This window comes from Mus musculus, chromosome 2 (assembly GCF_000001635.26).
Source record: "Mus musculus strain C57BL/6J chromosome 2, GRCm38.p6 C57BL/6J".
NCBI classification, from domain to species: Eukaryota; Metazoa; Chordata; class Mammalia; order Rodentia; family Muridae; genus Mus; species Mus musculus.
In genome coordinates this window covers 13,422,788-13,438,332 of record NC_000068.7, presented here as the reverse complement: position 1 = coordinate 13,438,332, position 15,545 = coordinate 13,422,788, and the positions used below count along the sequence as shown (strand labels likewise).

At 37.6% G+C, this 15,545-nt stretch overlaps 1 protein-coding gene across 1 annotated transcript in view; it reads left to right on the top strand.

The window, feature by feature from the left end:
• The window catches only part of Cubn (cubilin (intrinsic factor-cobalamin receptor)), a 215,539-nt gene that overhangs the window by 53,544 nt on the left and 146,450 nt on the right, over positions 1-15,545 (top strand). Inside the window, exons 23-27 of the mRNA NM_001081084.2 lie at positions 7,329-7,518; positions 9,565-9,725; positions 10,315-10,496; positions 11,225-11,381; positions 13,474-13,661. Of these exons, the coding sequence (NP_001074553.1) occupies positions 7,329-7,518; positions 9,565-9,725; positions 10,315-10,496; positions 11,225-11,381; positions 13,474-13,661 (878 nt within the window). The remainder of the gene's footprint in view (positions 1-7,328; positions 7,519-9,564; positions 9,726-10,314; positions 10,497-11,224; positions 11,382-13,473; positions 13,662-15,545) is intronic.

Sequence of the window (15,545 nt, the reverse complement as noted above, 5' to 3'; positions counted from 1 at the left end):
GGCTGCAGCTCTCATTCAAATATTCCTGAGAATATATAGAAAACAAATGATATAACAAAAGTAACGATGTTGGATAGAATCTCATAAGAACTCTTTACCACTGATTATGACATCCAACATTTATTAGCATGAAGTAAAATATTTGCATATTGAGATAATATAATTGGTATACTTTACAATTTAAATTATTATCTGATATCCTATAACAAGTATTACTTATCCACTGTCTTAATATAGAACTAGTAAGCGAAAACTTTACAAGTATAGAGAAAAGCATATCTATATAACGACTACTCCATTATTCTTCAAATTAATTCCTGATTCACTCATGACTATATTCATTAAAAATATGAATGAGAAAAAGAAAAACAGAGTGGAAATTATCAGAGGTACCATACAAAGTTAGACTTCTCTTCATGAAAACTGTCTAAAAAGCTCAGTAAGCATGATTGGATTTTATTTTTGTGACGTGTCTAGAAAATATAAGTACAGTCTTTCCCAATTAATCTTTGAATGGAGGCAATATCAGTCTAGAATGTTGAATCTGTCGTCCCAAGAATAAACAGCTGGCTGGTTTAAGAGCCAAACTAAGCAAACAGGCTTCACTATGCTGCCTGTTTCTGTTGTCATTCTCTCCAGGGCTACAGCGGAACTATGAGGAATGTTTCTTACATTTTACTAAGAGAAGAGCTTCAAAATTACCCAGGGAAGTAGCTAGCATGGTCCCAAGCACAATCTTATGAGCAAATATCCATATAAAAAGGTGAATCCACTGGGATTTCCTTCTGTCTTACACTACCGTGCAAGTTCTCATCAGTCACCTTGGAGTGAGCCCAGAAAGGGAAGGCAAGAAGTTAGGAAGTGATAACCAAGAGGGTCACAAGGGATTTATTTCAAAGAAATGGGCAGAGCACGTTCTGTGTCTTTTCTTATATCTCCGTGTGGTAAGAGCAATGTTCTCAGATTAGAATGGTCATTTTAAAACATCTTCAGAAAGAAGAGATTAGCTCAGATGTTATGGTTATAAGCTCAGATATCATTCTTCAATTAGAAATTCTAATTAAGGTCTTTGGTATAGTTTTACAGAACAATTCAAGCAGATCTAGTTGAATTTTGTCTTTATAGTTTATTTAAAAACTGTTATAAAAGATAGTAAAGAACTATTATACTCATGATTGCAGGTCTTATTCACTGCAGATTGAAACTAAGGCCAGAGAGTGTCTGCTGAGTGACAGCTTGATGCTGGCTTGAAGCAGCTTGGGCAGGTTTCAGGCTTCCCTTGATTGTATACCTCTATCTGAAATTTCTCATATTACATGCTCAAATATTTTTGAGAAGGTTTTTTTTTAAAGGAAATCTATTAATCTCTAAAATAATTTCCTCTAGTAAATCTTAACTTTTTTTAATGTTTCGTACAAATAACCCATCGATTCACTTCTAGGTTTTGTGTGTGTGAGTGTGTGTGTGTGTGTGTGTGTGTGTGTGCACATACACATGTGCACATGTGTCTGTTGGGCCTTAGAATGAAAACAGTGCTTAATTGGGGTATTCTTAATCCCTTACAGGTCTAAATTGACATTTCCACTGTAGAAAACTAGGGATCATAGGCTGAGGGATGGCTCTGTGGGTGAACTATCTGTTATGTATGCATGAGACCTGAGTCTAGATCCCAGGTACCCATGTAAAAAAGTAAAACCAAGCCTGGAAGAGCACACCTGTGCTCTCAGTGCTGGAAGGGTAGGGGCAGGAAGAGTCCCAGGGTTCTAGGTCAGATAAGGAACCCTTTCTCCAAAACTAAATAGAAATATGATTGAGGAAGCCATCTGACAATCAACCTTTGGTCTCTGTACATTCCCTACACACTAGTACACATGTGTACACACATGTACACATACCCAAAAGAGAAACTAGAGATCATTAGAGAGTTCAAGATTTGAAAAGAGTCCAAATTTTATCTGGTGTTCAATCTAAATGAATTTTAAAACTAATCTCAAAGTCTCCTATTCCTCTTCCACACATCTTTAACTAGACATGATGACTATGTTGTTTCGATATAAAAATAACATTATGATAGGCTGGAAGGACCGTTCAGAGATATGTGTGTGTTTAGACCGTACCAGCTATGTTAAAAAGGTAGATATGCATGTGTGTACCTATGATATCAGGGTTGGGACAGAGGGAACAGGAGGACTCCTGGGATTTTCTGAACAACCAGGCAGGCAGAATCAGTGAGCTTTGAGTTTAGTGACAGATCCTATTTCAAAAATTAAGGTGGATGAGTGATGAAGGAAACATTGGTATTGATATATGGCCTTCATGTGCACATACAAACTTGCACATGAATGTGTATATATACAGAGACACACAAATTATATTACATATGTAAATGACATGGCTTTGTCAGATTTAAAATGTGATTGCTAATATCCCCCAGAGTTCTGTAATAGCTCCTCTGCCTTTATTCAACAGCATCTGATATGTCATCTGTGGGGTCAAAGAAAAGGCAGTGACTGTAATCACCTGGCAGCAAACTGTAGCAAAATGTTAGATTGCTCTTCCGTGAGAGAGGAAAATGTGTAATTTTATCTTCCCTCACATCTTTGCTTTGAAAGTATAGACTTCAATACACAATGAAGGCCTCTGATGTTTCCATATCAGTTTATTTTATATTTAGAAAAGCAGTTTTCAAGCTGTGAGTCTCAACCATTTTGTGGTTGAACACCTCTTTCACAGAAGTCACCCAAAACCATTAAAAAACAGATATTTACATTACAATTCATAACAGTAGCCAAGTTACCATTATGAAGTAGCAACAAAAATAATTTTATGGCTGTGGGTCGCCACAACATGAGGAACTGTACTAAAGGGTCTCAGCATTAGGAAGGTTGAGAACCAACGATGCAGAGAATCTGAGATGATATGCATTCACTCAGAAACCAAGTTTTACATGATCTTGGAAACTATGCCTCCCTAAGCAATGGGTTCCCCTGTCCACAGTACCTATCTACCCTCTTCTTGTGCCTTGGTCTCAGGGAGCTAATATTGCCATGGCTTTGTGAGTTGAAGGACTCCCGGTGATTCCCAGTTTTCCCATTGGCCACCTTTAATTCTATGGTGTAAAAGTTTTTATGAAAGTGCTTAATCAGGCAGAAAAACATGGTCATTTTTAGAAAAATGTAGTTTTGTAATTTTTTTATTAGTCTACAGAGTTTATTTTTGACAGTATATTGTCTTTTGTTGGGTATCTATTAACCTGTGTGTGTGTGTGTGTGTGCACACGCGCTCAAGCATGTGTGTCTGGAATGCAAGTGTATTCTTGATCAGATGGTACACTCAAGTCTTTTTCCCTTCATTTTATGGCTAATGGGCTTCTGTTTTCTATATAGAAAATGTTTGCTTGTCAAAATTATGAGACCATCCCTCTATGTATCTTCTAGAAGTTCTATAGCTTGAACTTTTAGGTCTAAAATTCATCTTGATTTCCTAGTATGGTGGTCTAAGTTTCCAAGTCCATTCACTTATGAAAGTGATATTTAGTGGAGCAAGGCCATGCCTTAAACTCATCTCCCTCAACTCTACCTACCCCCCCCCCCAACATATACACACACTGGATTTCCTTTAACCCGTTGCTGACAATTGTCCAAGTATATTACATGTGTGCCTCTGGAATTCTTACTCTGTCCCATGATGTTCATATTGGACCTTATAGTAAAAGGAGAGTCTGTTATACAATATTATTGGCTTCAGGGAGATTTTCACAACAGCATTTGCATTTCAAAATTTTTCTTTTGGTGATCTTAGATCCTTTATATTGCCATACACATTTTAGAAACTGCCTTTTGGGTTTTTTTTTAACCATTTAAAAAAATTGACTGAAATCCTATTGAATTCATAGATCAATTGGGATCTTGGGACATTGCAAACTATGTCTTCCACTCCGTGAGCATATTCTAACTTGATGGCTAGTCATACTTTCTCTATTTCTATGAGCACTTACTTAAAGCTCTGAGTGTTGATTTTTGCATTTTCCCTAGGTCATCATGTGCTTTATGCTGTTGTATGCTGCTTTGTGCATTATATTCCAGATTGACCAATACATGCATATTAAACTGATTTTCCAGATATTAATCATGTATTATGTAGGCTTTTAAAACTCAGTACCAACTATTTTTTGGATACAAAACATACATAAATGGTCCCAACTGTGAATTGCTGTTTTGTGCTGTTCTTCCTTTCTCCCTCTTTCTTATTGCAGTGAGCAGGACTGTACATTGCTCAGCAGAGGGGTGAGGCTGGACATACTCTATTCTTCATTTTGGCAAGAATGCATTTAATCTTCTATTCTTTAAGAACTATGATGGGATCTCATAGATTTCTGTTTTTGTCTTGTTTATTGAGAGTCTTCATCAAGGATGGATGCTGATTTTTTCTGAATGATTTAATCAGAAGATTCTTTTTAATCCAGTTAATATGATGGATTACTTAGATTGATTTTTCCCACATCAAACAATCTGATACTCCCAGTGTGAGCAATGCTTGCTATAATATCATCTTCACATTCTCTGGAACTATATGCTTAAGTTTTTTTTCAGGTATTTTATCTGTATTTATGAGGCATGTTTATCTGTAGTGTTCTTGTTGCAAGTTTGTCTTGTTTGAGCATAGCAGTAATATTTGGTCTTAATAAATGAGCTAGGGAGAATCATCTCTTCTTATTTCCCAAGTCTGGGTAGTTTTAATATTTCCTTAGTTTGCTTGACTATCACCAGGGGTTATTCAAATACATTGTTTTCTTTGTAGAAAACTTTTAATGACAGATAGAATTTCTTAGCCTGATTGTGGCCATGGAAGGTGTTATTATTTTCTTTTGAGTTAGCTGTGGCAGTTGGTAGCTGGGAACAAATTTGTTAAGTTTATCACACTGTTCTTTTACTGACTGGAGATTCTATAGTGTTTCTTCTTCTTTCACTCTTTTTTTTTTTAGTAGATATTTTCTTCATTTCAAATGATATCCCAAAAGTCCCCTATACCCTCCCCCCCCCGCCCTGCTCCCCAACCCACCCACTCCTGCTTCCTGGCCCTGGCATTCCCCTATACTGGGGCATATAATCTTTGCGAGACCAAGGGCCTCTCCTCCCATTGATGGCCTACTAGGCCATCCTCCGCTACATATGCAACTAGAGACACAAGTTCTAGGTGTGTGTGTGTGGGGGGGTACTGATTAGTTCATATTGTTGTTCCACCTATAGGGTTGCAGACCCCTTTAGCTCCTTGGGTACTTTCTCTAGCTCCTTCATTAGGGGCCCTGTTATCCATTCAATAGCTGACTGTGAGCATCCACTTTTGAATTTGCCAGGTACTGTCAGAGCCTCACACGAGACAGCTATATCAGGGTCCTGTCAGCAAAATCTTGCTGGCATATGCAATAGTGTCTGGGTTTGGTGGTTGTTTATGGGATGGATCCCCAGGTAGAGCAGTCTCTGGATGGTCCTTCCCTCTGTCTCAGCTCCAAAATTTGTCTATGTAACTCCTTCCATGGGTATTTTGTTCCCCTCTTTCACTCTTAAAAAATAACAATTCATAGTTTTTCTTCTTCACTTGAACACTTGTGCTAGAAATCTATCAAATTTAATTTTTAAACAATGGGGCTATTTTTTATATCATTCTCTATTTCTGTTCCATTTTCCTTGATTTCAGTTCTCACCTGTGGTTTTTCTAACTGTATTTCTATTTGTTTGTTTGTTTAACTTGTTTCTCGTGAGAAATTGTTCAAAAGGGAGGGGCATGAAGCCAGTCTTATCTTCAACTGTAGCATGGTGGTCTTCTGTGTTCTATTGCATAAGGATTTCCTCAGAGCACAAGTTCTACTTAGGGAAGGGTGCACACACAGGGGTATTCCCACCTAGCCAGATTCAAATAGTAGTGCTCACAGCAGATGGCTAAGTTCTGTTTACTTTTCTTCTGTAAATTGTTTGGGTCAATATTTCTAATTTAGCCTGATAAATTTTACTTAGTAGTATTCATAACAGTATGAAGCTTTTAAGATATGCCTCTTTCCTTTCTAATTATTGCTCCATCTCATTGCCACCATCTTTTCTTCCTCTCTTTTACCTTTATTCACTTCCTCCTTTCTTGACTTCCCTCTGAGAGAACAAGCACTGCGAGCTTCCTCAATACAGTAAAGCCTTGATTTGTAAACTCAAATATTTGATGACTTTTTGTTACTCATAGGTAGTAGAGTCTATTACATTTTTGTGTTCCCAATACCAATGATAATTCTCCCCGTCGTGGATGAATATATGGCAGCAATTGAGGAAACGTAACTGCACATCCTCAGCGTTTATTTCACTTGCAACAAAGTATACATATTACCTCGCTCTCTACAGTTTTTAGTCGGGGATTCTGCTACTCCAAGTCCCCAGATTTAGGTCATTACTGAGTGAAATTTGAAGCTAGATGTATATCACAATTAAGCCAGACTTTCTTTGTCAAACATGTCAGATTGTAAGAGTATAAGGGAGTGACTGGTTGGTTATTGAACAGAGTCTGAGGAGACTGAATAGACAAAGTGTACACAAACTGGAGCAGTTAGTGCTTAATTAGGATGCAGCATTCCAGATAGACTTCTAATAATCTCATAGGAACAGTTAAACTTACTCCTCGTAATTACACTTCTCCTTGGCCTATTCTGTTTGAAATATATTGGGAATTATTGCTACATATGTTTGGCAAGGCAGATTTTTTAGCTGAATCAAACTATACCCAAGGTCAGCAAGCATCTCCATCATAGAAAAGAGAGAACTGATATCAGGAGATGGCATGGTGCGCTCAAGTAGCCTGTAGATAGTCAAGACAGGCTTTGATAGAAGGTCTTTTCAACTGTGGGTGTGCACAGCCACACCTAGATCTGGCCTCCCACTCCTTCTGCATGACCAAGACTCCAACCTGGTCACTTCTCATGAATGCATATGCTTATAAAGGGAAGTTATGGAGAGAATTACAGAAATGAATAATTTCTAAGTCTCCTGATATCTGTGTAGTTTAACCTAATTATTGTTTATGGTAATTTTCATGAATTAGAAAAATTGTAACACTTCTAGGACTCTGTCATTCTGTCAAAATACATGTAACTATGTCTTTCTCATTGTTAAGATTTTAGCATTTGATTGCATATGAAAATTTGAAAATGTTTCAAAATGAGATCAATCTTTAAATATTAAAAAATACTCCTGAAATTCAAGTACAGGAACACAAATTAATGCATTGTATATGACTAGACACATGCAAGTTATAATGCTTCCCATTTTTCTCTCTGTTTCCCTTCACAGTGTGTTTATATGACTATACAGATAATTTTGGGAGGCTCTCCTCCCCGAACTTCCCCAACAATTACCCCCATAACTGGAACTGCGTCTACAGGATCACTGTGGGACTCAACCAACAGATTGCATTGCATTTCACGGACTTTGCCTTGGAGGACTATTTTGGGCCAAAGTGTGTAGATTTTGTAGAAATCAGGTGTGTGCTTTTATTTCATTATAACCTTTATTTTGATTAAAAATCTTCAAAGAAAAGATTAATGGGAACATGGAATGTTTTGTAAAATTACCTTATATGTTCAACATTATAAAATTTGTCATTTTAAACATGATATAGAAGAAAAACAGAAATTGTATAAATTTGATGGTTAAGTTTTACTTCTTGATTTAAATTATGCTTACATGCATGCATATGAGTGTGGTTATGTGTGCACGTAAGTGGCTGTGGAGGCAGGAAGAGATGTTTGATCCTCTAAAGTTACAGGTGGTTGTGAGCTACCCATTGTGAATATTGGGAATTGAACTCTGCTCTTTCGTAGAGAGCAGTAAGTAATCTTATGTGCTGAGCCATTTTTCCAACCTCTGATAGTTACTTCAAGTTCTTGTATTAGGAACATTTTACAATAATTGTCAGAGTTTACTTAGGCAAAGGAAGTGCTACTATTCCAAAGGTGATGCTCACTGTTTTTGACATGCAAGTTTCATTTCTGTTGCTGTGATAAAAATATCTTATGAATAAGAAACTTGGGGGAAATGGGGTTTATGAGCATACAGTTTCAGGTTACAGTCTGTCAGAGCAGGTGAGCAAAGTGCCAGGCACTAAGTGAGTCACATCATACCCTCAGTCAAGAGCAAAAAGAAATAAATTCATGCATGCTTCTAGCTAGCTTGCTTCATTGCTTGTGCCCAGCAGCTCTATTTCTCTACTCTCATATAGGTCAGGACTCCCTGCCTAGGGAATGATGTCACCCACAATGGGCTGACTCATCCCATGTTGATTAACTTAATTAAGACAACACCCTCACAGACAGCTGGCCACTGGCCAACCCAGTTGCTCCACTGAGACTCCTTTCCCAGGTGATACTGGGTTGTGTCAAGCTGATGATCAATACCTACTACCACAGACAAGTGCCTTCATTGTTTATGTAAAATCAGTCTTTTTGGTCTTTGTTGTCCACCTAATCTAATTGCATCACTACAATCACTGTTACAACAGCATCCTTACCTTGTGTTTGAATAATAGAAGTCTAGGATTGTGGATTTCAGTGTGTGAAGTTTTCTTTCACTGAACTTTGAAAGAATGTATTATAAAAATTATATCACTGACAGTGGTATATTGGTATAAAGATATTTTCTTATACCAGTGCATCAAGTAAAATTAGGCTGATTGCTTTGGCAAGCAGCTATAGCAAATATTTGACTTGTTTCAAACTTGTAATCTTTCAACATTTTATGATAAATATTATCCTTTGGTATAAAGTAAGATACAAAATTAACAAATTACAATTGACCCATATCACACTAAACCAACAGTTTTATTTTGGGGAAGTGAGAAGTTTAAGAGTCTCACTCTATAGCCTGAAATGGACAAGAATTCACTAGATCATCCAGGCTGTCCTCAAACTCAGAGAAATCCTCCTGACTCAGCCTACTGAGTGCTCTGTGATTATAGCTGTGAATTTTCACACCCAGCTTAATTTTCTTAATTTATAGCAGCTAAACACTTGGTTTCACTATTCAATGAGTCATCCTTTAAAAAGATACCTTTAGATTTAAAATTCCCAACACTTCTTAGGAAAATAATTATGTCTACAATAGTTCCAAACACAACAAATATGTCATACTACATCTTGATGATTTCAAAATCAGCAAGAAATGTAAGGTTTTTCACTAAAAATATTGATTTATACTGTCAATAACTATAGTTTCTATATTCTGTATCCTCTGATCTACTTGGCTGATGTCTTTAGAAAGAGAATCTCAAATATATGCTTTACTCAGATGGTATAAAGATGCCAGACAAGCCATAGATAATAGTTATTGTTCGCCCCCCCCCCCCAAGGTCATGCAAATCGTAGTTAGTAAAGAACTGAGACCTGAGAACTTAACATTAAGTTTTTTAAGTAGTGACGTCAGCTGAGGTGATGAACTGCTCCTCTGCATCCCCATGCTTAAACATATGTGTTTATTGTACGCTGCCATCAAATTGTAAGTCAGTCCACTTTCATGTCTCTCCCTGTCACAGAGATGGAGGCTTCGAAACGTCACCACTCATTGGGATTTACTGCGGCTCAGTTTTCCCTCCCAGAATCATCTCCCACAGTAACAAGCTATGGCTAAGGTTTAAGAGTGACACGGCACTCACAGCAAGGGGTTTTTCAGCTTACTGGGATGCGTCATCAACAGGTAAGTAGCAAGGATCTTACATTTTCCTGGAGAAACCAAGCTGATCGTGTTTTTCATTTGTCATGCTATGTAGCCACCTGTCAATTTTTCTAGCTATCCTTTATCATTCATCATTTTTTATAATACGCTCCAACATCCTGGGTATCTTTGGAGTCCTAGCATCATACATTTTGAAGGAAGAGGAAAGTTCTACTTCCCCGGGAGACTTCAAGCTACTCATCTTGACTAGATAAAGGAAAGCACATGAATGTGAAGAAGAGCTTTAGATGACTCTCTGCTTTCTGATGCTTTAAAGAGGAGCACAGGTTGGGTGGTGGGGGTGAGCCCCTATGATCCAGAAATAGGAAGCAGAGACAGGAGGATTCCAGTTGGAGGCAAGCCTGGGCTACATAGTGAGTTTTTGTCTCTGAAAGCCACTGGCTTGAGGTGCATGCCTCAGTGGTAGAGCTCTTGCTTGGCATGTGTGAGGTCCAGGGCTCCGACCCCAGCACCGAATACAGAGGACAGTGGAGTGTCGATAGGGTGTTTTAGCCAAGGTTTATCTTGCAGAAAGAAAAGGCCATGCTTCCCCCACTGTGTTCCCCTGCAGGCTGTGGAGGCAATCTCACCACCCCCACAGGGGTGCTCACATCGCCCAACTACCCGATGCCCTACTACCACAGCTCCGAATGCTACTGGCGGCTGGAAGCCAGCCGTGGCAGCCCTTTCCTGCTTGAATTCCAAGACTTCCACCTGGAACACCACCCCAACTGCTCTCTGGATTACTTGGCCGTATGTATACTGTGTCTCCATGTCATCTGTTGCTCCTCCTTACTCAATGCACAAAACACATTTAAAAATTATTCTTAAGATTTAAAAAGCAGTGAGATTTAAGAGGAGCATTTACATAAAAGATTTAAGTGAAGTGAAATCTTAAAAGTAACATGGTAAAAATGACAGTCTTCTAAGTATATGTACCTAGTGACTTGAGACATAAAGTATTTAAGGTAATGTACCGTAAGCTATAAAGATGTATTTAACATATGCTGAGGAGTTATGGACTTTATCCTAACTACAATGTCCATGATTTCAGATAGGCATTGGAAGCTCACGATGCTCTGGTTTATTGAGGAGAACTAGAGGAGATGTTAAATTCATCTAGCTATAGGTTTTTATATAGTTCTTGCATGTCACCAAGTTCTTCTAGAATCCTGTAAATAAAATGGGCTGATGTTTTAGACTTTGGAATAAAAGAACCAGCAACATTTTTCAGTTATGGTCTCAATTTTGTTTATTGAACTTTCTTTATGCATGCTTAGCCTTCAGTCTCAGTCAGACTACAATTGTAGCTCACATGCTGACTGTCAAGCATCTGTTTATTGACCAAGTTCAGAGATGCTTATATGGAATTCAGGACTGGCTGTTTTTAAAGCATATGCCCATTCTGTCCTCATCTTTTTTACTGAAGAGTCCTTTGCACTTAGTCTTGACTGTATTATATGCAAAATGTCTTATTAAAGGTGTTTGATGGCCCGAGTACCAACTCCCGTCTGATAAATAAACTATGTGGGGATACACCACCTGCTCCCATTCGTTCCAGTAAAGACATTGTATTGTTGAAGCTGAGGACTGATGCAGGTCAACAAGGACGTGGCTTTGAGATCAACTATCGGCAGAGTAAGTGCAAACTCCAGCAGTGAAGAGCCTCCAGCAGACGTCCAGACTTACTTAGCCAAACTACCCAGATAACATTAACTAGTGGTTTGAGGCGCTGGAACTAGACTTAAATTCTTATGTGAAAACTCCAAAGTCATTGAAAGGGAAAAAGCTTGCATATTAAATCCAATCACATATTAGCCAAGCATCTGGTAAAACAAGAAACTCAGGGTAGTTTTTACTCTGTGGAGACAGCTGTAGTTCAGCTCAGGATCATGTGACTCTCTAATGGCATGTAGATTCCAGTCATGCCACATGTTACAATCCTTTAACTAGACATTGTCCAGGGAACAGATACCTGTCAGCCTAGGTTCTGTCTTCTGCCTGAGTTTTATTCAGTAGAGAAGCGTTCATGGAGAACACATGTCCTCCACTCTAGAACATCTTCTACAGTAATGAAAGATCTTCCTGATCTTTCTTCTCCATCTCCTCTTGGCATACCGAGTTCTTCAGAAATTCTCATTATCCTGTATACAAACAGCTTCTTAACCCTCCATGAGGAGTGTTTCTGCTTGAGTGTATAGTCATTCTTTTCATTTTGTTATTGCTTTGCCTCTCTTTCCCTTGGTTATTGTCAGGTTATTAAGCCATTCACCTTTGATTTCCCCCCTCCAATAGTTTTTTATACATAGGATATCAGTCCTTACAGGTAAAATCAGAGGCTGGGAATATGGATCAGTTAGCAGGGTGTTTGTCTAGCATGAAGTTCTAAGTTCCATCTCCAGCACTTCATTCAACTAAGGGTGGTGACAAGTGTACACAATCCCAGTATTTGAGAGGTGGAGGCAGGAGGATCCGAATTCAAGGTCATCTTTAATTATATAACTAGTTAGATACTAGCGGGTGCTACATGAGTTCTTTCCAATCAGCCCCCCTCCAAAAAATCCTTGCTGTTTGAAATTAGAAACTTGCAGACGATATCATTTGTGAGATGAAAGAACCAGCTCTGTGAGTTTGGAACATATTGCCTCTATTGTCTTGACTGGGGATACACACATATATGTGTATGTATATGTATGTATATGATGTATATGTATATTATATGATGTATATGTATATGTATACGTATAATTATATGATGTTTATGTATAAATATGGCCTAAAGACTTTTAGGAGAACAGTTATCTTCAGGAGTTCCAGGTTATTGTGTCTGCTTCAGCAAAGGAAGAATTTGAAGGGCCATGTGATGCATCCCCAAAGTCTCTAAGTGGTGTCCTGACAGTGTTGAATAAGAAATTATCTAGGAGCCACATTGCAGAGGCAGCTCTTTCAAAGCAATGTTTATGTTCCCATTTTCTTTTATTGAAATAGAAAATAGTAAAAGTTATCTAAACAGTGAGAAAGGTGGGTGGTGCGTTTGCTTTGTTCAGGTCATTTTGATTGACTGGACCTGGTGTTTAACCCCAAGATTAGGCATAGGTAGTGCTACTTGTGTGGCACTGCTGAAAACTCATCTTTAGAAAATGCTATTCATAACATTTTAAAACTTGATCGAAATTGAGGGATTGTATTTCCCTTTTCCCACTCTGTGTCCCCTCTGTTCACTCAGAATGTCGTGATGGTAACTTGAGGAATAAGGGAGCCTTTGTTGAGGATGCATGCAGGCAGCTGTGCGTTCTGTTATTCATGTGACATTCACAAAGGACTTATATTCTAAGTGGCTGTATTCTAACATTAGAATATTAATTTCTCTAAAATATGAAAGGTTTGAAAACAGAAGCACAAAATGCTCACTACACATCTCTAATTCCAGCAGAGAGATTAGAATAAAACCAAGTTATTTGTCCATATCAATATATAGGAATAGCATGTCTATTTTAATGTAGCTTTTTATGACACTTCAGTACATAAAGTTACCGATTACTTTACATTATTGTAACTGGAGACTTCTTCAGCATAAAAATGACATGTCGTGTATACATATATATTTATTAATCTAGAGTGGAAAGTGGAAAAATCTAGATGTCTTTTAAAAAGGAATTTCACATTGATCTTAGAGACATTATGATATAGATATGAGTTCTTAACACTCTTGGCTTTTCCTCCCCCCCAGCATGTGACAATGTGGTAATAGTGAATAAAACCTCTGGCATCTTGGAGAGCATAAATTACCCAAATCCCTACGATAAAGACCAACGTTGTAACTGGACCATCCAAGCAACAACAGGCAACACGGTGAACTACACATTTCTGGAATTTGATGTGGAAAATTACGTAAACTGCTCCACAGATTACTTAGAGGTAAGTGTCTTGAAGCTCAATAAGCAATTCCATGTTCCTATCCAGAAAACAAAACTATGCTAGACATCCTTCAGACTCTTCAGGTTCAAATCCCTAGCTCTGTCCGGTCTGTCTGAAGTATATCACCATCACTGTTACGTGAATGGGTGTGCTTCATGTCTCTCATTGCACCGTTTCAATCTTAACTTAAAATTATTATCTTGTTAGTTACTTTTATGTCTGATCTCTGTGCATAAGAGAAAATGTTTGAATATACTCAATACTTAATTTTCTAAATATTAAGTATTATTTTTATATTTTAAAATTCAATTTCATTTGAAACAATTTTTTCTTTTGTGAAACAGATATTTTACATGTCTATATGTCTAACATGTAACATTTATTCAAGTTTCTTTATGCAATCCTAGTCAATAAAAGTTGCTTTACTATTAAATGTGGAATTTAATAGTGAAGAAATGTAGACTATTTGATAATATGCTATTTTAGTCATAGGAGATTTCACTTGAGAAAGTTGTTCTTATGATTTGCATATGCAACTTTTAGGATTATAGATTTTCAAAATTAGGAAGAAATTTATTTGGTTTAGTTTAATATTAATAATCACTCATGTGAATATTAGTTTTTATTTTGGTTTATATTCTCATGTATCATATCTAAGTTGGCATGTATGTGACATCTATTTTCCATAATTAATGACATTGCCCTTTGAGTCAGCTGACATATTTCTTTTATTTATCTCTGTGCTGGTAACATATGATACTACTGTGTCCCCATCTGAAGTGTAGAGGACCTGCTCGGACTACACAGGTCATTTTTTATGGTCTTCCACCAACTATGTAACAATGGCTTAGTGTAGCATTTTGAAGATTATTAGTAAGGATGTAGCTAAAGGTAGAGTCCTTGCCTAGGATGTTCAAAGTCCCATACATGTTCAATACATGTTGCAAAAAATATGATTTGTGTTGTTTGGAAATCTACCTTGCAATGATTTACAGCATCAACACATGTCAACTAAAGCCATATCCCCAGGGAAAACAACCTCTTGCACATTTCCTTAACTCTCTTTCACCAATTTTCCTAAAAGATTAATGTGATCACACTGTTGTCTGAGATCACCATGCCTTTTCTAAGTACTGAATTGGCTTTCAACACAAAGAAGACAGAATATCTTGTCTTTGAGAGACTTTTGCTTGAAGCTAAGAATATAAGGATATTCTTTTGTTTTGGGAAAAGTTCTCGTGGGTTAACAACAATAATAAAAATTATCAAAAACTTTAGCAAGTCACGGTGGTACAGATCTGTAATCTCAGGGTTTAGGAGGCTGGGGCAGTAGTATTGTTAGCCTGAGGCCAACCTGGGAAATAAAAAGACTCTGTCTCAGTGAAAAAAGAGAGCAATCAAGCAAACATAAAACATCCCTTCATTTATATGTAGAAGCAACAGCATGCAGAAATAGTATTCGCACATCAGGAAGTGATAGGTATTTGTTGCCCTAAGAAACTATGATGTGTTACACATTAGATTTACAAGCATAAATTTGGAATGCTCTTTGTTATTGCTTTCATGGTTTGGAAATAGAGTATCCTCTTGTAGATCAGGTTAGCTTCAAACTTGCTATGTAGCTGACGTTGGCCTTGAGAACATGTTTTTGTTGCCTCCACCTCCCAAATATTGGAATAATAGGTGTACATCACCATGGCTGGCTTGTCAATGGTTCTAGGGTCCTCTTCCTCTCGAGTCAAAAGCATGCAGGAGCTCAGGAACTGCCTTTCCTGTTTATATAACTGAATTATACTTTTCTTCACAGAGGAGACTTGACTCATGGTTTAAATAGCAAGTTTTACCAATTAGGGCTCTCAACATCTCCTGGACTCCTGACTTCTC